At 47.5% G+C, this 19,521-nt stretch overlaps 1 protein-coding gene across 4 annotated transcripts in view; it reads left to right on the forward strand.

The window, feature by feature from the left end:
• The window catches only part of LOC118571727 (cytochrome P450 4F5-like), a 15,768-nt gene extending 3,404 nt beyond the window's left edge, over window positions 1–12,364 (forward strand). For 2 of the 4 annotated variants that reach the window (XM_036170963.1, XM_036170962.1), the window contains 11 exons: window positions 113–257; window positions 2,159–2,212; window positions 2,296–2,423; window positions 3,769–3,890; window positions 5,119–5,389; window positions 5,710–5,776; window positions 6,035–6,164; window positions 11,046–11,179; window positions 11,270–11,334; window positions 11,494–11,576; window positions 11,943–12,364. In XM_036170963.1, coding sequence (XP_036026856.1) covers window positions 113–257; window positions 2,159–2,212; window positions 2,296–2,423; window positions 3,769–3,890; window positions 5,119–5,389; window positions 5,710–5,776; window positions 6,035–6,164; window positions 11,046–11,179; window positions 11,270–11,334; window positions 11,494–11,576; window positions 11,943–12,123 — 1,380 coding nt within the window. In that variant the 3' untranslated portion in view covers window positions 12,124–12,364. Of the gene's footprint in view, window positions 1–112; window positions 258–1,349; window positions 2,213–2,295; window positions 2,424–3,768; window positions 3,891–5,118; window positions 5,390–5,709; window positions 5,777–6,034; window positions 6,165–11,045; window positions 11,180–11,269; window positions 11,335–11,493; window positions 11,577–11,942 lie in introns of those variants that run through there. The other 2 variants (XM_036170966.1, XM_036170965.1) reach the window with 2 other exon arrangements.
• The last annotated feature ends 7,157 nt before the right edge of the window (window positions 12,365–19,521 follow it).

The raw sequence follows: 19,521 nt of genomic DNA on the forward strand, positions 1-19,521 counted from the left end.
ACCCTAGTTGACTTAGCAAGAATCAAAGATGAATAACCCAAGTAGGAGGGTAAGAAGGGTGAGGAGCATCTGATACACCTGCCAGGACTGCCTCAGCTTTCTTCATCCTCAGATCCAGAACAACGAGGAAGGCATGCAGCTGGTGACTGAAATGGGCAAGACCTTCCGAGATGTCCACCTCTGTTGGCTGGGACCTGTCATCCCTGTGCTGAGGCTTGTTGACCCTGCATTTGTTGCCCCCCTGCTCCATGCCCCAGGTATCTCTCCCAGGATCCTAATCTTTGGCCTTTTCTCTGTTTTTCATCTTGACTGGAGATGTAGCTCAGTGGTAGAACATTTACCTAACAAGAACAAAGCTTTAGGTTCCATCCCTAGAACTAGAAAGAAGACCCTCCAATTTCCCATCAGGAAAAGATAATTTTCTAAGTTGGAGTGGGGTTCCAGACCTGCAGCCTTCAGTAGGTGCCCCTGTGTACTAAAACCATTGCTGAAACTTCATCCCAAACTCTTCAGCGGTCTGGAGGCCTCCTTATTCTTCTACTATCTGCTGTGTAAGAGCATAGGGTGGCAGTTCAGGCTCGAACCTGAAAATAAAAAGACTGTTGTGTGCTTGCATTGGGAAAAAAAAGACTCTCTTTTATGAATGTTTATGTTTGTGCATATGCATATGTGGGTCCACATGCATGTGTATATGTATGTGTATGTGTACATGTATGTGGAGGACAGAGGACAACCCTTCTTGTCATTTCTAGGACCACTGTCAATCTTGTCCCTCACTGGCTGGAGCTCACCAGTTAAGCTAGACTTGCTATCCTGTCTTGCTAAACCTCAGGGATCCTCCTTGTTTCTCCCTCCCCAGCAGTGACACCACCCTGCTGGCATTTTTACATGGGCTCTTGGGATGAAACTTGTGTTCTTTTATTTTTTAAGATTTATTTATTTATTATGTATACAGCAAGAAGAGGGCACCAGACCTTATTACAGATGGTTGTTAGCCACCATGTGGTTGCTGGGAATTGAACTCAGGACCTCTGGAAGAGCAGTCAGTGCTCTTAACCTCTGAGCTATCTCTCCAGCCCCAAAACTTGTGTTCTTAATGCTTGCAAAGCAAGTATTTTACTGACTGAGCTATCTCCTCATCCACAAGAGTTATGTCCACTAGAGGGGTCTTTAGGTACAGTTTAGTCTAGCTACCTTACAGTGCAATCAGGAATCTTTATCTTCTATTTTCCTATTTGAGGACCTTATCTTCTTGCTGGGAAAGATGGCTTCTAATCATTCAACTACCAGGGAAAATTCTGTGATTCTAGATGAAGTTATGGATAATCGTCCCTGTTTCCTCTGCTTAGTTCAATGAGTCATGGCTGCCCCAGCCACCTTTGGCAGAAGGGACTCCAAGCCGGAGGAGATGATTCGGGACAGAGATGGTATGCAGAGCACTGCAGGGACTGTCCACTAGAGTCCAGACAGGTCAGCTGTATCTGTGGCTCTGGGGCTGCTTGATGGCTGGAGAGGGCAGAGGCAACTCTTCTCCATGGGCACATGGCTCTGAAAATAGAGTCGCCCTTAATTCTGAGCAGTTAATGCTTAGTGTGGCATAGAGGAGAGAACTAGAGGTCTGGGACCTATCCAGGTCCCATCTGGACTCGAAAGGGGCCGTATTTCAATGCCAATCTGGGATTATCTGAAGGGCACATTTAGGTGATGCCGGACTGTTACACACCCATGTTGTGTCATGCCAGGGAATACCATGTGTGTTGTGTTTATGGCAGGTCATGATAACATGTGCCCCTGTCATATATCCCAGGATGTGTCAGGATGTGCCAGAGAGCTGCGATTGACAATGTGTCCCAGGTCTTTGCAGAGGCCTGTAGAGTGCTGTGCTGCTCAGATGTGAAGACATGGCATGAGGCAGCCATGTGACGGCATGCTGGGACATGCTTGTTCCCTGCCAGCCTGAGCGTTGTTCTCTCTGCTGCTGCAGACTGGTCTGGTCTGGTCTCACCTCCTTCCTCTTCCCTGCTTCCTTTTTCCTGGTTCCTTTCCTACACCCTGTGTTTGGAGGGGAGGTGGGCATCCCTGGGGCTGGGAGCCCCCACCCTTCCCAAAGTCACCTTTCACCCACTCCATGGCCCCTGATTGTCCTCCTTCACGGCAGCTGTGGTGGCCCCCAAGGACATGACTTTCTTAGGCTTCCTGAAGCCCTGGCTGGGTGAGTACCTCAAGGTGAGGGTCAGGAGACACCTTGGGGGTCAGAGGAAGGTTCCACCTTTGCTCACTGTCGTGGTTTCCCAGGGGATGGGCTCTTCCTGAATTCTGGTGACAAGTGGAGCCGCCATCGCCGTCTGCTGACGCCCACCTTCCACTTTGACATCCTGAAGCCCTATGTGAAAATTTTTAACAAGAGCGTGAACATTATGCACGTGAGTTCCTAAAACTCAGGGTCCCACATAAAATATTGCAGAAAAGGGAGTGGATTCAGATGGATGTGGTCTGAAGATGTGTTTCTGCTGTGTGGTCTTGGGAACATCAGTTTTCATCTCCAATCCTCAGTTTCTCCATATTTAAAATGTGAATAATAACAACTTAAGACGTGGTCAGAATAACACCATGGAGCTATGCTCCTAGCATGTAGACAGGGCTCACAGAAAACCAGTACTACTTTCTCTTACAGAAGTTCTGGAAAGCCAACATGTTAATGTTGAGTATCACACTGTAGGTCTTTTTTGCTTAGTACACCAGTCTCAGTTTACTGGCTTAAAGCTGGGCATGGTGATGTGCAGTTGTATTTCCAGTACTGAGGGGACTGAGGCAGAGGAATTGTGAATTCAAGGTCAGTCAAGTCTTCAGTTCCAGCTAGCTATCCCAGAATGAGCAAGGTCCTGGTTTATATCATTGGTATTGAGAAAAAAACAGTTCAAAACTGGCCTTGGTAGGCAAGCCAGGCCTTCCCCTTCATCCCTTACCATCCTTAGGGAATCACTACTTTGCTAGAATGGAGATAACATTTCCAAGACAAGGAAGGCAGCATGTTCCATGGCTTTCCAAGCTACATTTCATCCCCAGCAGCATAGAGTCTTTTTCACAATGCTTTTTAGGAAAGAACAAGTTCCCAATTCAGTTCAGATTGAAGACCTGGGAAGTTGGACCCCACCTCCCAGTAAAACTACTCTCCAAATTTCATCGCAAAGGCTGATGATAGAAGAATTATGAATACTTAGGGCCATTTCTATAGTCACTTACTACTGTGCTAATGACAGTGATAACTACTGCTAACATTTATTGAGCATCTACTGTATGCCAGTTCTGGGATCTATGTGCTCTGTTGTAATGTCTGGACTGCTCCGGGGCAGAGGCAACTATGACAGTTACATTGTAGATGGTGAATCTGAGGGTCACAGAGTCAGGGAGAGCATCCAAGCCATAAGAGAGTGTGAGTGGTAGAGCAGACATTGAAGTATGGCTTAGGGGGCAACAAAGAAGTTCAAGTTGAAGGTGATTACTTGCTCCTGAAGAGGGCAGCAGCCTGACCAAGGACACCTAGAGGTGGAAGAGTTAACTGAAAGCTCTTGACTTCTAACCCTGGATCTTCATTTCCTGCAGTCCCACCTTCTGTTCCCATTCAAATCTGGCTTCTCTGGGGTCAGGTAGAACCTGAGGCAGAAGACCATGAAGCTGGTTCTAGCAGAGAGGTCTATCCTGATGTTTCGGCTTGGGCAGGGGTTCAGGAGCCAAGGCTTAGCCCCATCCTCGTCTCCTTCTCTAAAGGCGAAGTGGAAGCGTCTGGCCACAGAAGGCAGCATCCGTCTGGAAATGTTTGAGCACATCAGCCTCATGACCTTGGACAGTCTGCAGAAATGCCTCTTTGGCTTTGACAGCAACTGTCAAGAGTGAGTCCCTGTCCTGGGTCAGAAACCTGAGCCACGGATCAAGAGAGAAGGTTGGGAAGGAGGGACTGGCAAGAGGGAGCAGAGTGGACTCTCTGAGGAGGAGGGCGAGAGCTGTCGCAGGAGGACAGGGAGGAGAGTGAGTGGTCCTTCCAGAGTTTCAGTTATCTTGGTAAAGGCAAGGAGGTGCGGAGGAGTGCTATATGAAACAGGCAGTGAAGCGATACCTGGGAAACAAGGTTAGAGGGTGCATTTGACCTGTTTTTGTGACAAGATGTCTAAGCAAAACATGTTCAGAAGGAAAGACATATTTTGTTCACGGGTTTCAGTCCATCATGGTGGGAATGACAGGGCCAAGCAGCTCCCGCCATGATGGCTGACAAGTACAGAGAGAACATGTTTGTGCCAGGGAGCTTCCTCCTTCTCCTCTCAAGCAGAGATTTGAGGCTGTCCACACGAGAGAAGGTGTTCACCTCCTCTAGAACACCCTCCCCCTTCATGCAGATGTGTGTTTGACTAATCTTGAAAATGCTTCTCAATGTTACATAGATTACCAAGGTAACCATCACAGACAGTTCTAAAGTGGACACACCTTTTCTTTCCTAACCTCCTCTCTCTTCTCCCCCTTCCTTTCTCCTTTGCCTACCTTCCTTCCTTTACCTTTTCCTTTCTTGACCTCATCTCAGGCTGTAGTTAGTCTGGGATGGAACTCATTATATACATTTGATTGGCCTTGAGCTTCTGATCCTCCTGCATCCACCTCTTGTGTGTTGGGATCATAGCCAGGAGCCAGCGTTTCCAGCTGGTGGCCAGATCTTAAAGATGTTGCCCAGCCAGAAGGGTGTGAACTCCATCCTGAGCTTCCCAGGTCATAAGAGAAGGTTCTGTACAGCGGGGGAGTCCTAGTCACAGTGAGCTTAGGCACCCTAATCAATAGAGGCGCTTCATAGAGATATAAGGAACCAGGAGAGGAGGATCTGAGCCTGGGCAGAGTCACAAGAAGCCAAGGGGGAAGAGCAGGAGCAGATGCTGGGTGAACTAAAGGAGGAAATGATGTCTACTTATGCCCTGGATTCCTGGGTCAGGAGCTGCTTGTAGAGAGCAGGAAACAGAATTTGTGCTTTGTGGATGCCCTTTTCAGGATGGACCCTGGTCCTTGGACTCTCTGGCTGGAGCTTCTCTGGGGTTTTGTGTGTGCTAAGTTGCTTCCTCTCTCTGGCCTGACCTGCAGGTCTCCCAGTGAATACATTGCTGCCATCTTGGAGCTCAGCGCCCTGGTAGCAAAAAAGTACCAGCAGGTCTTCTTGTACATGGACTTCCTGTACTACCTCACTGCTGATGGGCGGCGCTTCCGCAAGGCCTGTGACACGGTGCACAACTTCACAGATGCTGTCATCAAGGAGAGACGCCGCATCCTCAATAGCCAGGGTGTTGATGAATTTGTGAAGACCAAGGACAAATCCAAGACTTTAGACTTCATTGATGTGCTCTTGATGGCCAAGGTGGGCTTATGTGGGTTACAGGAACATTAATGTTCATTGTTAGATAGAAAATGTTGCAGTTGAACAAAAGGATGCTGAAAAGCCTTCGATGGTACTTGCAAAACGAAGGACAGGTCAGAAAGAAGTTCAACAGAAGTGCTTCTGTTGAATGCTGTGTGGAAGGAGCAAACAACATTAGGAGACCAAGGAGGAAAGTGTGGGGCAGGCTCTGGGGGAGACAAGGCGGGGTCCTGTGAGTACAATGGCTATCAGATCCGGGTGAGATCAGGCTCAGCAGCCCTCAGACGTAGCAAGCAATGAGGGTCTCATTTTGTCTTCAGGATGAACATGGAAAGGAGCTGTGTGATGAGGACATCCGGGCAGAGGCTGACACCTTCATGTTTGGAGGTAAGGGTCCCTGTACAGTCACAGAGGAGGCAGGGGTCAGTCAATCCACGGGCCTCATAGAGGAGACTCCATTGCACTCATGGTTTCTTATGAATCTGCACCGAGCCTAGATACATGTCTCCTGACTCCTTCCATCTAGTATCTATGTCTACTATCCACCTCTTCCTACCCTCCTGGGGGCTTTAATACTTGAGCACTGCCCACCCTGTAGTGCTGCTGAGAGGGCCAGAGATCTAGGTTTGCCTGTCCACTCTTCAGGTCATGACACCACGGCCAGTGCTCTCTCCTGGACCCTGTACAACCTGGCGAGGCACCCGGAATACCAGGAGCGCTGCAGGCAGGAGGTGCGGGAGCTGCTGAGGGGCCGAGAGCCTGAGGAGATTGAATGGTGAGTGCTGTGGTTTCTACAGCTGTTATTATAGCTTTGAGGGGAAGTTGGGCTTATGGAGATAGGGGCAGTTCCCATGAGTGAGAGAGAATAAACAAGATCCAAAGACCTGGAATGTCTAGCATCCCAGAAATTCAGGGAGGATCGATTTGAGGAGGCATAGGCTGGCCAGTGGGTGATCACCCAAAGGATAGAGGCCGATGTGAGCTCTCAGTCCAGAAAGACTGGTGATTGCCTGGTACCAGGGCTTGTGGTGGGGCCAAGACGTGAGAAACCACAGTCAAGAGTTGAGGCCTCATTAGTGGAGAATGGCCGAGGGTGATTGTCGGCAAAGGGGGCCAATTGTAGCCTTTAAGGCCATGGTTGGGGGTCCCCCACCTCCAAGGATGCCAGTGGGTGCCAAAACCTCAACAGTCACTCCCATGAGTCCCGGAAGGTGTTTACACCGACTGGGAGAAGGGTGAACTCACTAATCCAGTCGATGTTGGATGGAGAGCGCTGTGGTCAGTTAATAGGAGAAGTGAGGTCTTAGTAGGTAGACCGGGCCCAGGATCCTGTGTGCCTGGGACTGCCGGCAGGGCCTGCCGAGTCTCGTGGCACCAAATGTTGTAAATGTTCATGGCAGGAGATAAAGTCACACCATACAATAAAATCACATGGGAAGTTTTTTGGAGAAGGGATGAGGAAGGGTGTTGGTTTTATGCATCGCTGTCTACCCTGTGAGGAAAAGTCACAACAAAACCCACTATGAGAGCTTATTAGAAGGGAGGGACAGGAAAGGGTGTGATCAGGCCTGTTGGAGAGACATGTGAGGAGGGAGAGAGGGGAGGGTACATGGGATCCGACTTCTATGGACTCCCCCCCCCCCGCCCCCATGCACATATGGGCCCACGTGGCTACGCCATGCATGTACATAGAGATTGCGTGATCTACGTGATCACGCTGGGAACAAATTACGTGACCATGCATCGCACTGATTAATAGGGCAGACAGCCAGAAATGACTAGGCTGAAATGACGAAGTGTCTCGCCAGGGCCAGGGCATGCGCAGTCAGGGAGGCGTGGCTAGAATTCCTATCAAAGAGTGCAGAGAACAGCCTATGAGGGAGAAGAGGCGGGTAAGGGACAGGAGGCGGTCGCCAGTCTTTATAAGGGGACAGAGCTCATGTCCACAGAGACTATGTAGCGAGGTACTGGACAATGTATTCTGAGGACCTTGAGCTGACCACCGTACCTGCCCGAATACTGACAAGTGCCTCCGCACAGCGGGTGTTCTCAGTGGCTGCACTGGGCAGGCCAGCGTGATGCCTAAATGGTAACACTGGGTGATACACGGTGGCCTGGAAATCAATATTTTAAGGCCTCTGCATTCAGGGATTACACGCCCAGTTTGGACACATCTCCATCTAATTCATTAGTTAATTAGTTTGCATACAGTGTGTTAGGGTTCACTATGGCATTTCAAACCTAATCTGTTTTTTCGTGATTCTCATCGCCATCTCTAGCGTCTTCTCCATGACCTTTCCCCTTTCCCCTCTCAGCCCTTGCCTCTGCTCTGCTTTCATGGTCTCTCTCTCTCTCTCATATCTTGTGTTTGACCCTACTGAAATCCTAAAATATATCCTTTGTGTCACGTGTCATTAGCGTTGATTTGCAGCAGTTCACTTACATATGTGTGTGTGTGTGTGTGTATATATATATATACATATATATGTATATATATACATATATATATATCAGTCATTGTAGATATCATGAATCTCTAATCTGAATTCTAATTTGATCCATGGTCTCTTCATATACAGAAATTATTTTCTCATGCATATTCATTTCTTCTTTATTTGTTCTTGCATTTTCTACTCTTAGACATTTAAACATCCTTACTGGTAGGTCATGAAGATATTGCTTCCCAGACAGGTGGTGGTGGCGCACGCCTTTAATCCCAGCACTCGGGAGACAGAGCCAGGCGGATCTCTGTGAGTTTGAGGTCAGCCTGGTCTAGAGAGCGAGATCCAGGACAGGTATCAAAACTACACAGAGAAACCCTGTCTCGAAAAGAAACAAAAAAAGTATGTTTTTAGCCAGGCGGTGGTGGCGCATGCCACTTGGGAGGCATGAGGCAGGCGGATCTCTGTGAGTTTGAGGCCAGCCTGGGCTACAGAGTGAGTCCCAGGAAAGGTGCAAAGAGAAAGCCTGTCTTGAAAAACCAAACCAACCAACCAAACAAACAACAAAAAAACCAACAAGAAGATATTGCTTCCCTTTCGTCTGTCTGGGAAGGGTTTGGTCCAATGCAGACTTGATAAGTTGGTAGAGTTGCATTTCTTTCTGTTCTGTGCACACCAGTATTACCAGTTTAAAGGAATGTGTTGTATACTTCAAAATCACCAGAAGAAAGGATTTTGAATATTCTCACCACAAGGAAATGACAAATCTTGGAAGTGACAGATAACGCTAATTAACTTTTGTTTTGTTTTGTTTTGGTTTTGGTTTTTCAAGACAGGGTTTCTCTGTGTCTTAGTTGTGCTGGAACTCTGTAGCCAGGCTGGCCTCAAGCTCACAGAGATCCTGCCTCTGCCTCCCAAGTGCTGGGATTAAAGGAGTGCTCCACCACCGCCTGGCAACACTAATTAACTTTAAAGGTTTTGTGTTTTAGAATTTGGGAGAGACAAGCTTTTTAGAGACATGAAGGTCTTTTTTGTCTCATGAAGGTTTTGGTGGCTTCCAACTTGCTGTGTGACTGAGGCTATCCTTGATTATTTTAATCCTTCAGCCTCCACCTCCTCAGAGCTGCGGTTCCACACTTTGTTGATGTAACACCTTTTGTTTGCTTATTGCTGATTTGTTTTTAAAAAACTCTTCCTCTAATCTACCTATCCACTTCCCAGCAATGTGTGCACTGTCTTCAGCAGACATGGTATTTTCAGGCATCCATGTGCCCACCTACTCTGGATTCACGTGCCTCTTTTCATGTTCTTGTTGGAACATGTTTTTATGTCCTTGTTCATGTACAGTAACATCGTTTTTAAAAAGTTAGTGTCATTTTTACTGCTACAGTTTTGTAATAGGTTTTAGTAAATGATAGGTGGGCTCCTTTTAAAACAATGGATACAGAGTCACACTATATAGCCCTAGCTGTCCTGCAACTTATTATGTAGATCAGGGTGGCCTTCAACTCAGAAATCAACCTCCTCTGGCTCCCTCTTTTATTTTTAGATGGACTTATCTTTGTAAACTTTAACTCTTCCAGTTAGAATAAGGTTTCTGGGTGAGGACACAGTTCAGTTTTGGATACTTGCCTAGTGTTCAAGTTCTTTGATGACCAGTGCTGGCAAAGAAGGATTGTCATGTACAATAAATAAATAAGCAAATAAATAAACAAAAGACAAAACGTCACAGCAGGGAGGTGCTCCTCAGGAAGGGAACGAGGACAAAAGAGGGTAGTGGAGGGTGAACATGATCAGAATACTTACACTTCTTTAAAAATTGCAACAAATAAAAAAAATCTAAAAAGAAACCAACTCTGGCAAGAGTTTGATTGGATGATATTGAAAATGTTGATTATTTATAATAATAGATCACTCTAGCCTTGAATATGGAAGGCATCTATGCATTCAAAACATCTTACAGTATGTCTTAGGGCTCTATTGCTGTGGAGAGAAACCGTGACCAAGGCAACATACAGAAGAAAGTGTTTAACTGGGCTTGCTTACAGCTTCGGAGGGCTAGTCCATTACCATTATGGTAGGAAGTGTGTTGACGGGCAGGTGGGCATGGTGCAGAAGAAGTAGCTGAGAGCAGCAGGCAGAGAGAGAAAGGGGGAGAGAGGGAGAGGGAGGGAGGGGGAGGGAGGGAGGGAGGGGGAAGGGGAGGGGGAGGGAGAGAGGGAGAGGGAGAGAGAGAGGCCTGACATGGGCTTTTGAAACCTCTGAGCCCACCCTCAGTGACACATGTCCTTCAACAAGGCCACACCTCCTAATGCCTCCCAAACAGTTCAGCATGCAAATATATGCGCCTCTGGGGACTGTTCTCATCCAACCCACCACACAGCACCTAAGGACACTTTTCTTTCAAAAAAGTTTAAACTACGTTTATTTATTTAATTACGTGTGTGTGTGTGTGTGTGTGTGTGTGTGTGTGTGTATGTGTGTGTGTGTGTGTGTGTATGTATGTGTGTGTGTGTGTGTGTGTGTGTGTGTATGTATGTGTGTGTGTGTGTGTGTGTGTGTGTGTGTGTGTGCATGCTCCCACATGTGGTGGACAAGTAGGCTACAGTCAGTGTTCTCTTTTTCCACTATACATGTTCTGGGGATCGACCTTTTGTAACCAAGTTTGGCGGCAGGTGCCTTTACCATCTGATCTGTCTGACCAGCTGAGAAATATGTATTTCTGCTTTTGTTATTTCATGATATAAATTTTTTAAATTATTATGCAGCATTTCCTGTAGCCTAGAATGGCCTTTAACTCCTGGACCTTTTGCCTCCACTTTCTGAGACTGAGTACCACCTCAACCAGGTCAGGTGAATACATTTTTAAAAACTTTTTCATTTTGAATGTATGCAAGCATTTAAGGATATCTCTTGAGGGGTATGTTTCCTTATAAACATTTCCAAAACCAGGTCATGCTTTCTTCTGGTATTTTTTTTCCATTCTTGGTAGATGACCTCTGTAATCTCAGAATTTGGAAGGCAGGAGCATCAGGGGTTCAAGGTCATTCTCCATCGTTTGAGACTTTCTTAAATAAACAATCAAAAACCAAGCCAAACATCTTTGATTCATCTGGAGTGCAAGTGTTTTAAGTGGGTGATTAGAACCCCTGGATGGTAGTGAGGTTGAATGGGGCTCTGTTTTGCTCCTGGATAATTATGTTTTGGTTCCTCAGGGACGACCTGGCCCAGCTGCCCTTCCTGACCATGTGCATCAAGGAGAGTCTGCGGCTGCATCCTCCGGGTACAGACCTGGTCCGGGGCTGCATCCAGGACATTGTGTTGCCTGATGGTCGAGTCGTCCCCAAAGGTGCCCACACAAGTTGGGAGGAGGCCCCTGGGTAGGATGACGGTCCTTAGAAGTATCACAGACCTGATACTGTCTTCTTCTACCTAAAAGGCAGCGCATGCGTCATCAGCATCTTCGGAGTTCATCACAACCCCTCAGTCTGGCCAGACCCTGAGGTGAGGCTCCTCCCTTTATCTCTGTGACTTGGGAAAGGGGCACGGTACTACCTGAAACCCAGAGGCTCTCATTCTCCTGTCTCCATATCCAACTTTTCTGGAGCTGGCTGGTTGTGCAGAGAGACACGACCCACCTGCTTAGTCTTGCTTGGCCCGCAGGTCTATGACCCCTTCCGCTTTGACCCAGAAAACCCTCAGAAGAAGTCACCTCTGGCTTTTATTCCCTTCTCTGCCGGGCCCAGGTGAGGCTAGACCGCTGGGGTGAAGGGGTGGGATCTAAGCATTATTGGGGGGTGGGGTGGGATGGTCGGATTCTGGGTTTCCTTCCAGCTCTCTGTACAGGGTATGCTAAAGGTCACCAGAGGTTGGGGTTGGAAGGTAAAGGGTGGCCGCTTCGTGCTCAGAGCCCCACCCACCCTGGTCTGGATTGGGCGCTGAGGCTGAGCCAGGTTCCTGGGATGCGGATGCACAAACAGGGTCCCAGGCGTCTCATTGTCCCTCCTGTCCCTCCTGCTGACCAGGCGCGGTGGGGACCCAGTCAGGTTGGGTTTGAGGACTCCTTGACTGGGTCCGGGAGCAGTCACAGTCCCCACCCCGCCCTCCCGCAGGAACTGCATAGGACAGACTTTCGCCATGAACGAGATGAAGGTGGCGCTGGCGCTCACCCTGCTGCGCTTCCGCGTCCTGCCGGACCACAAGGAGCCGCGCCGGAAGCCGGAGCTGATCCTGCGCGCAGAGGGCGGGCTGTGGCTGCGGGTGGAGCCGCTGAGCTGGGGGTACCTCGCCTAGGACCTCCTCACCCACCCACCTGCCTTTGAGGATCCCTGAATAATCAGAGGCTCACTGTGTGCCAGCAGGGGGTCTGGAGGAAAACAGAGATCCTGTTGGTGTGTTGGGGAAGAGGCTGGGTAGATGTCTCTGATCCAGATTCCCACTGCCTTTGTTCACCATTGACCTTCCAGGCTGATGAGAGTTCTTTTCGCGCTTAAGTACTGGGGTTTTTATTAAAAATAATTTTTATTTACTCTGACAATTCCGTAAGTTTTATAATGCATTTTGATCACATTCACCTCCATTTCTCTCTCTTACCCTTATCTTGGTCTCCCTCTCTGGAACCCTTCCCAGCCCATACTTTCCTTTCATGCCTGGTAACAACAAACCTGCAATATCAGCACTCAAGAGATAGAAACCAGAGGATCTGAAGCTAAAGCCATCATCTACTTTCATATATATATATCTAAACAATAAAAACACATATATATAAAACACACACACACACACACATACACACACGCATATATCACATATACATACATGCATACACACACAGAAAGGTGAGAGAGAGAGAGAGAGAGAGAGAGAGAGAGTCCATTTAGTCCTAGAGCTCCCTATGTAGACCAGGCTGGCCCCAAACTCAGAGATCCCCCTGCCTCTGCCTCCTGAGTGCTGGGATTGCAGGTGTGGGCCCCCTGGTGACCACCTTGCTCCTGGTTTTGTTCTTCTCCCCATCTCCCCCTCCCCCTCCTCCTCCCCCTCCCCCTCCTCCTCCCTCTCCTCCTCCTCCCCCTCCCCTCCTCCCCCTCCTCCTCCCCCTCCTCCTCCCCCTCCTCCTCCTCCTCCTCTGGCCATGTTCTTCTCTCGTCTTCATTTTATTCTCCATCCTCCTCCTCCTTTCCCACTGAGTTTAATTAGAGATGTTTGCATGCATGCATCTTTGGCAGCTCCTCCTCCTCCCCCTCCTCCCCCTCCTCCTCCCCCTCCTCCTCCTCCCCCTCCCCCTCCTCCCCCTCCTCCCCTCCCCTCCCCCCCCTCCTCCTCCTCTGGCCATGTTTTCTCTCGTCTTCATTTTATTCTCCATCCTCCCCCTCCCCCTCCTCCCCCTCCTCCCCCTCCTCCCCCTCCCCCTCCTCCCCTCCCCCTCCCCCCCTCCTCCTCCTCTGGCCATGTTTTTCTCTCGTCTTCATTTTATTCTCCATCCTCCCCCTCCCCCTCCTCCCCTCCTCCCCCTCCTCCCCCTCCTCCCCTCCTCCCCTCCCCCTCCCCCTCCTCCTCCCTCTCCCCCTCCTCCCCCTCCCCCTCCTCCTCCTCCTCCTCTGGCCATGTTCTTCTCTCGTCTTCATTTTATTCTCCATCCTCCTCCTCCTTTCCCACTGAGTTTAATTAGAGATGTTTGCATGCATGCATCTTTGGCAGCTTGCTAGTGGCTATACTCCTGAAGAAGAATGATAGCCACCCCATGGTCACCATCAACTGTCAACTGCTCCAAAGCGAGGAGCGGGACCTCGTGTGGCCTGCCCCATCCATGATGGGGTGTCGATGGGCAGGTGACCACAGCCGCAATGAATTCATGGCTGTAATGGCCATTTTATGTCCAGAAGACTGGCTTTCACAGCACTTCTCCCCATCCTCCAGTGATCCTCTGCTTCCTTGATGCTCTCTGAGCCTCAGGACTGGGGTGGGATGTCACTGTCCCATTTAGGGCTGGACACTCAACAGTAGCTTATTCTCTGCAATTTGACCAGTTGTAAGGGTCTTAGATAATAGCTGCTCAAAGTTAAAAGATGTTTCTCTGGCCAAGGTTGAGAGTAGCACTACTCTATGGCTATAGACATAAGTATTTTGGAGACAATTTGACAACAACATATCCATTAATCAAAACAATGGTCCAAATCCCCCTGTGGCCCATGATCTTCCCACTCATGTGATTTGATCAGGTTTTCATCTCCAGGCATGAATTCTCCTGTGGAGCAGACTTCAAATCCAAGAAAGTGTTTGGTTACTATCAAAACCTTCACACCACTATGGCACTAATCTACATACCTTGCCCAGAAAGTCAGTACTGTAGCATTTAGGGTCTAGTGCTGGGTAGCTTCATTGGTGACTTTTGACACCCTCCACCCCCAGCTGTTTGACTAACACTTTCTGACACTATGGAAACTAGCCAGAAGAGAAGTTTCCAGGTCAGTTCCACCTTGATTTCTCCATGCCTTATAATGAAAGTATGTTGTATAATTAGCAATGGGGTCTTATCTTTTCCTTCTGCTGGGAAACTGAGATCAATATGAATAGAGCTTGTATTGTGTAGGGGGCTAGTAGAGATTCCCTGACCAACAATCAAACATAGACATTATCCTGTGGGCAATGAAAGCAACTGTCGGTGTCTGGGGAGGATAGGGATCCAATTCATGGGCAGGTCTGAGGCTCTGCTCTGTATTGTAAGGCCTACTCTTAATTGTATTACATGTCCATCATTTTATATTTATCCATTGTAATCGTCCATGCTTACTTACCAGGCCAAGGTCACGTGATATGTCCATGATGAGTGTAATCAGGCCAGTTGGAGGGTCCACAGTAAAACCTAATCTGTAGCAATTTTATTGAGAGCAATCAGACTTTTTATAACTTTATCAGAAACAGAATATAATGGCAATTGCCATGATCAATACAGTTGTAATTGACAGGATACAATGATGTTTGCAGGCTATCCTGGGTACACAAGATTAACGTCTAAAGCCTGTCAAGCTCCTATGTTTCCTTGACTTCTAAGGGAACGCACAAAGAAACACAAAGCAGCCTGAATGCTTCACTGCCTGAGGGAGTGCATCAGTCTCTCAGGGACTGGAAGGAACACTGTGCCCCAGGAGCCATGGACTGAACCCCAAAAACATATGACACATGCCTCTCATGGCAGTTAAGCCAGGCCAACTCCATGGTTCCCTGCAATCTATCCTTAGTGATTCTCCTGCCTCAGTCATGATAATAGCAATGGGCCATTACGTTAGGTCTCTCATGTAATATCTAAAGGAATAGTTGTAGAATCAAAGGACAGTTTCTCAGGAGACAGGAGTTTTGGAGTCCTTGAGGACGATGCTAAATGATGCTCATCACTTGTAATCTCCAAGGTCACTAAGGCAGCTTAGGTTTAAAATGAGATCACACTAGCAGGCTCAGCCACTTCCTTCTCCCTAGCGATGTATTCCACTGAAGTTCCGACCTATGCAGGGGATCTTATACATTTCCCTTCCCTACGACTTCTGGGCTTTTGTTAGTCCTCTCTCATCATAAGACTATTAGTACAGAATTTTAGACATAGTAGCACACGCCTGTACTCTTGGCACTGGGGTAAGGATGCAGGAAGTCAAGGTCAATTTCAGCTGTATAATGAATTACAAACAAACTGGAATACTTGAAAGTGTGTCTCAAAAAATGAACAAATAAAAATAGTTTCTCATTTTCCTGTCTTGACAAATGACTTTAAAACAAAAGTGCAACACATGCTTATTTTTTTCTAGTTTTCTCTACTCATTTAGATAGATTTGTATGTTTGTGAGCATATACACACTCATGTGTGTATTGGGGAATGCACCTGTGTGTAGAGGCCAGAAGAGTGTGTCTTGTGCCCTTTATCACTCTCTGCCAAGCCCTTTGAGGCAGAGTCTCTCTGGACCTAGGGCTCCCATTTTCTTGGCTAAGTTAGAAACCATTGAGCCCCAGTCATCCTCTTGTGTCTACACCCCTCAGAGCTGGGATTACAGGCATGTATGCGATGCTTAGCTTTTTATGTGGGTGCTGGGATCTAAATCCTGTTCCTTGTGATTGTGTAACAAGCACTCTTAACTGCTGATACATCTAACAGTCCCTATGTTCGCATTCGCAACTAAATATTGTCTCTGGAATTACTTTGTCAGTTTTAGGTTTGGAGTCCAGGGCCTGTCACATGCAGCACGTGCCCTCCCATTTCCTGCTCCACTGACTCCATATTATTACTCTTTTCATGTTACTTACTCACTGAAGGGAGTGGAAAAGATTTCAGGTTTGAGAGTTGTAAAACAGCTGGAAATGTAACTCAAGTGACTTAATTTTGTTGACTTGAGCACTGAGTCTCAGTTGAAATCCCAAATTGGCACGATCTAGTCCTGACTCCACTAAGTATGTTGGAATGACTATTTCCTTTGATTTCATAATTTTCAGATCACACTAACCCACAACAGTACTCAGGGGAGTAGAAATGCCACCCAAAGAACTTTGTGCAAAATAGAGGAGACAGGTGAAATTTGGGTTAGACTCACTTGGGCACATTGTGTGTCTCTTGTGTGTGTGTGAGGGTATTGTTCCTCAGTGGAGGTAGCAAGGGAGGCCAGAAGAGGGTATCAGAGCCTTTGGATTTGGAGCACAGGTGGTAGTCAGATGCCTGACATGGTACTGGGGAGCAACTCATGTCCTTTGAAGGAGCAGCAAGCACTCTTAGCTGCTGAGCCAGGTATCCAGCCCTGGTTATGATTGTTCTATTGCTCTTTGTGTGCTCTTTGTGTTGTGGACATGTGTGGAGAGCAGAGGTCAACTTTCAGATGTTGGTTCTGGCCCATAAACTTTCATTTTCATCTCACAGTGAAAAAAAAAAGATTGTTAGTCTGGTAATGGACTCAAGGTGACCTCTCAACTAGAGACCATAGAAAATAAAATAAAACAACCAAGTTACATATTTCCAATATCCAATGGTATGGAATAAATACCCAGTCATAAGGGAGTAATACAGAAAAATATTCACACAAGTCGAGTCTAACACCAGCAAGGGAAATTAACCAACCAACCAACCAACCAACAAACAAAAACCAAACAAAAAACATCGTGCCATTCCATGTCCAGCATCTGGGGCTCCTGATGGAATCGTCTCTGCTCCGGCAGCTTGTTGGCAGCCTGTCCTGCAGCTCTGCTGCAGACAGCAAATGGTCTCTTTCATGAACCAACTCCACACTGTGCTTAAAGCTCTAGGGTCTCCACCCAGCTCTCATGCCTTTCACGGTCGGAAGGCCAGGACCACAGGATGATGCTGCCAGGTTCTGTTGCCAGGTGGAGATGTAGCCTGGCTCACCTGGCCCGTAGCTCCAATGGCCTCTGTGTGCCTTTAAAGTTGATCCTCGGAAAACCGCTCTCTCTGGGTAAACCACTTTGCAGCTGTCACAGTGGGGGCGGGGGAGGAACATCGGAGAACTAGGAGGTCAGTGAGATCAGCGTGCATGATGGGAGATTCTCAAATAATCAATAAAAATATTATGTTTATATAAAAAAAAAACTAGAGCGGAGGTTCAGCTGTCCATGGCATTAAAAAAAAAAAAAAAAAAGACTGTCGCTGTTAAAATGGCTGTTCTCCAGCTCTGTTCCCAAGAAAACCTATTTCCCTCTAAATCCTTAGGAACTCAGCCTTCACTGTCACTGTTTCTCTCAGCATTGTAGTGCTCTGAACACTGATCAGAATGTCTCACTCAGATCTGCTTACAGGAATTGAGGATTTTATATCACAGAGTACCAAACTCTTCCATATTCCTTCAGCAAATCAGCCAACTTCCTCCTCACCACATGGCCAGGTTATCACACCAATGACCTCACCCCTTATACAAGCTTTCTGAATTGAAGGGACACTAGCCCACTCAATCATGTGACTCTGGCAGGCCATTCCCTCTGCCTTGCTAAACACCATTAGATTACATTCCTAAAGCTAGCCACCAAGGTCCACTTCTTCCAGAAGCTGACTGCCAAAGTCCAGCAATCAAAAACTCCCTTAGGCTCACCTAATTAACATGCCCAAGTAAGATTAAACACCTCACCCTATCATGGGGTTACCTTTATAAACTGTCAACTGCCCGTGTGCCACGTCTGTCTCCTTTCTCTCCAGAGGCAGTCTGTTGTCCCTCTGGGACAAATACCTCCCCCCATTCTCTTGTGTCTTTTCCCTTCTTCCTGTCCCCTGTCTCCTTTACCCTCATCCTAGCCCATCCCAACACAGACCTCCCCTTCTTCTCTTAAAAATCTCACCTGCAAGGTCCTTTGCTGTCGTTTTTCCTGCCCGAGTCAGAAAGCAGCCACTTAACATTCTCCCCTGCTTAATGAAGGATCTCTCTGTGAAAAATGGTATTTGGCTGTGGTTTGTGCCTAATCTAGGGCCTGGGAGGGAGCCCCTGCTGTGTGTGGGTCCCCTTCATGCATTAGTTACCTGTCCCTTCTCAGTGATAAAATAACGGAAAAAGTAAGCTAAGAAAGGATTCCTCTGGCTCACAGGTGAAGGGTCCAGTCCATCATGGTGGGAAGTCGTGGTGGCAAGAGCATGCAGCGGCTGGTCACATGATATGTTAGGTCAGGAAGCAAAGAGATTCTGTGTGGTACTCAGCTCATTTCCTTGTTTTTATTTAGCCAGGAGAGATGGTCCTGGTGATGAAGTTGTCCACATTCAAGGTGGGTCTTTGCTCTTGGTTCAGCCTTTCAGAATGACTCTTATGGGCACTGCCAGAAGTCTGCTTCCATGGTGATTCCAGATACAGCCAAGATGACAGTGATGACTGAGCATTATGACCATTATATCCGGGTCTATGTATATTTATCTGAAGATCAAATTATGCTATATGTCATGCATTTTTCTTATCATATGTAGCCTAGGTTGGCCTTGGTTCATAGTCCTCTTGCATCAACACCCAAATGGCCTGATTATAGGTGTAATTCTTGCCTATTTATAGCTTAGCAGGCTTATTTTTAGAAACTGGCATCTGTGAATTACGATTATGGGGTTGGCAAGACCAAAGTCTGTAAGGCTCCAGACACCTGGTTGACTTCAGATCGACGCAGAAGCTGCATTTTCAGAGCAGACTTCCTCCTGTGAAGTCAGTGTTTGCTCTAAGGTCAAGGGATTCACAACAGTTTCCTCTGCCCTCACCTCTGGCAGCAGTCTGAGTGCCTGTGCTCCTGAAAGAGAAGAAGCTGGTTGGGACACAGTGGTAGAGAAAGCAGTCAAGAGTTTAATCAGAGCAAGGAAGGAAGCAAGAATATACTCCTTGAAAAAGAGCCATCTAGATCTAGAGAGATGGCTCAGCGGTTAGAGCACCGATTATTGTTCCAGAAGAGCCAGGTTCAATTCCTAGCACCCACATGGTAGCTCAAGACTTTCTGTAACTCCAATCCTAGGGGATCTGACACCCTTTCTTTGGAAATCTTCTGGAATCAGGCATGTATGTGGTACATAGATATATATGTAGACAAAACACATAAGTCAAGTAAATAAAATAAAATAAAAGGTGAAAAGGCCGGGTCAAGCTGAATAGCCATGGTCTCAGCCTTGACAAGTGTGGGCCTTGTGCTGCTGTATTCCCTGTACAGTCCTGTGTGTCCTTCCTTGTGTCTCCTCCAGTGTGGACTTGA

This window comes from Onychomys torridus, chromosome 21 (genome assembly GCF_903995425.1).
Source record: "Onychomys torridus chromosome 21, mOncTor1.1, whole genome shotgun sequence".
NCBI lineage: Eukaryota > Metazoa > Chordata > Mammalia > Rodentia > Cricetidae > Onychomys > Onychomys torridus.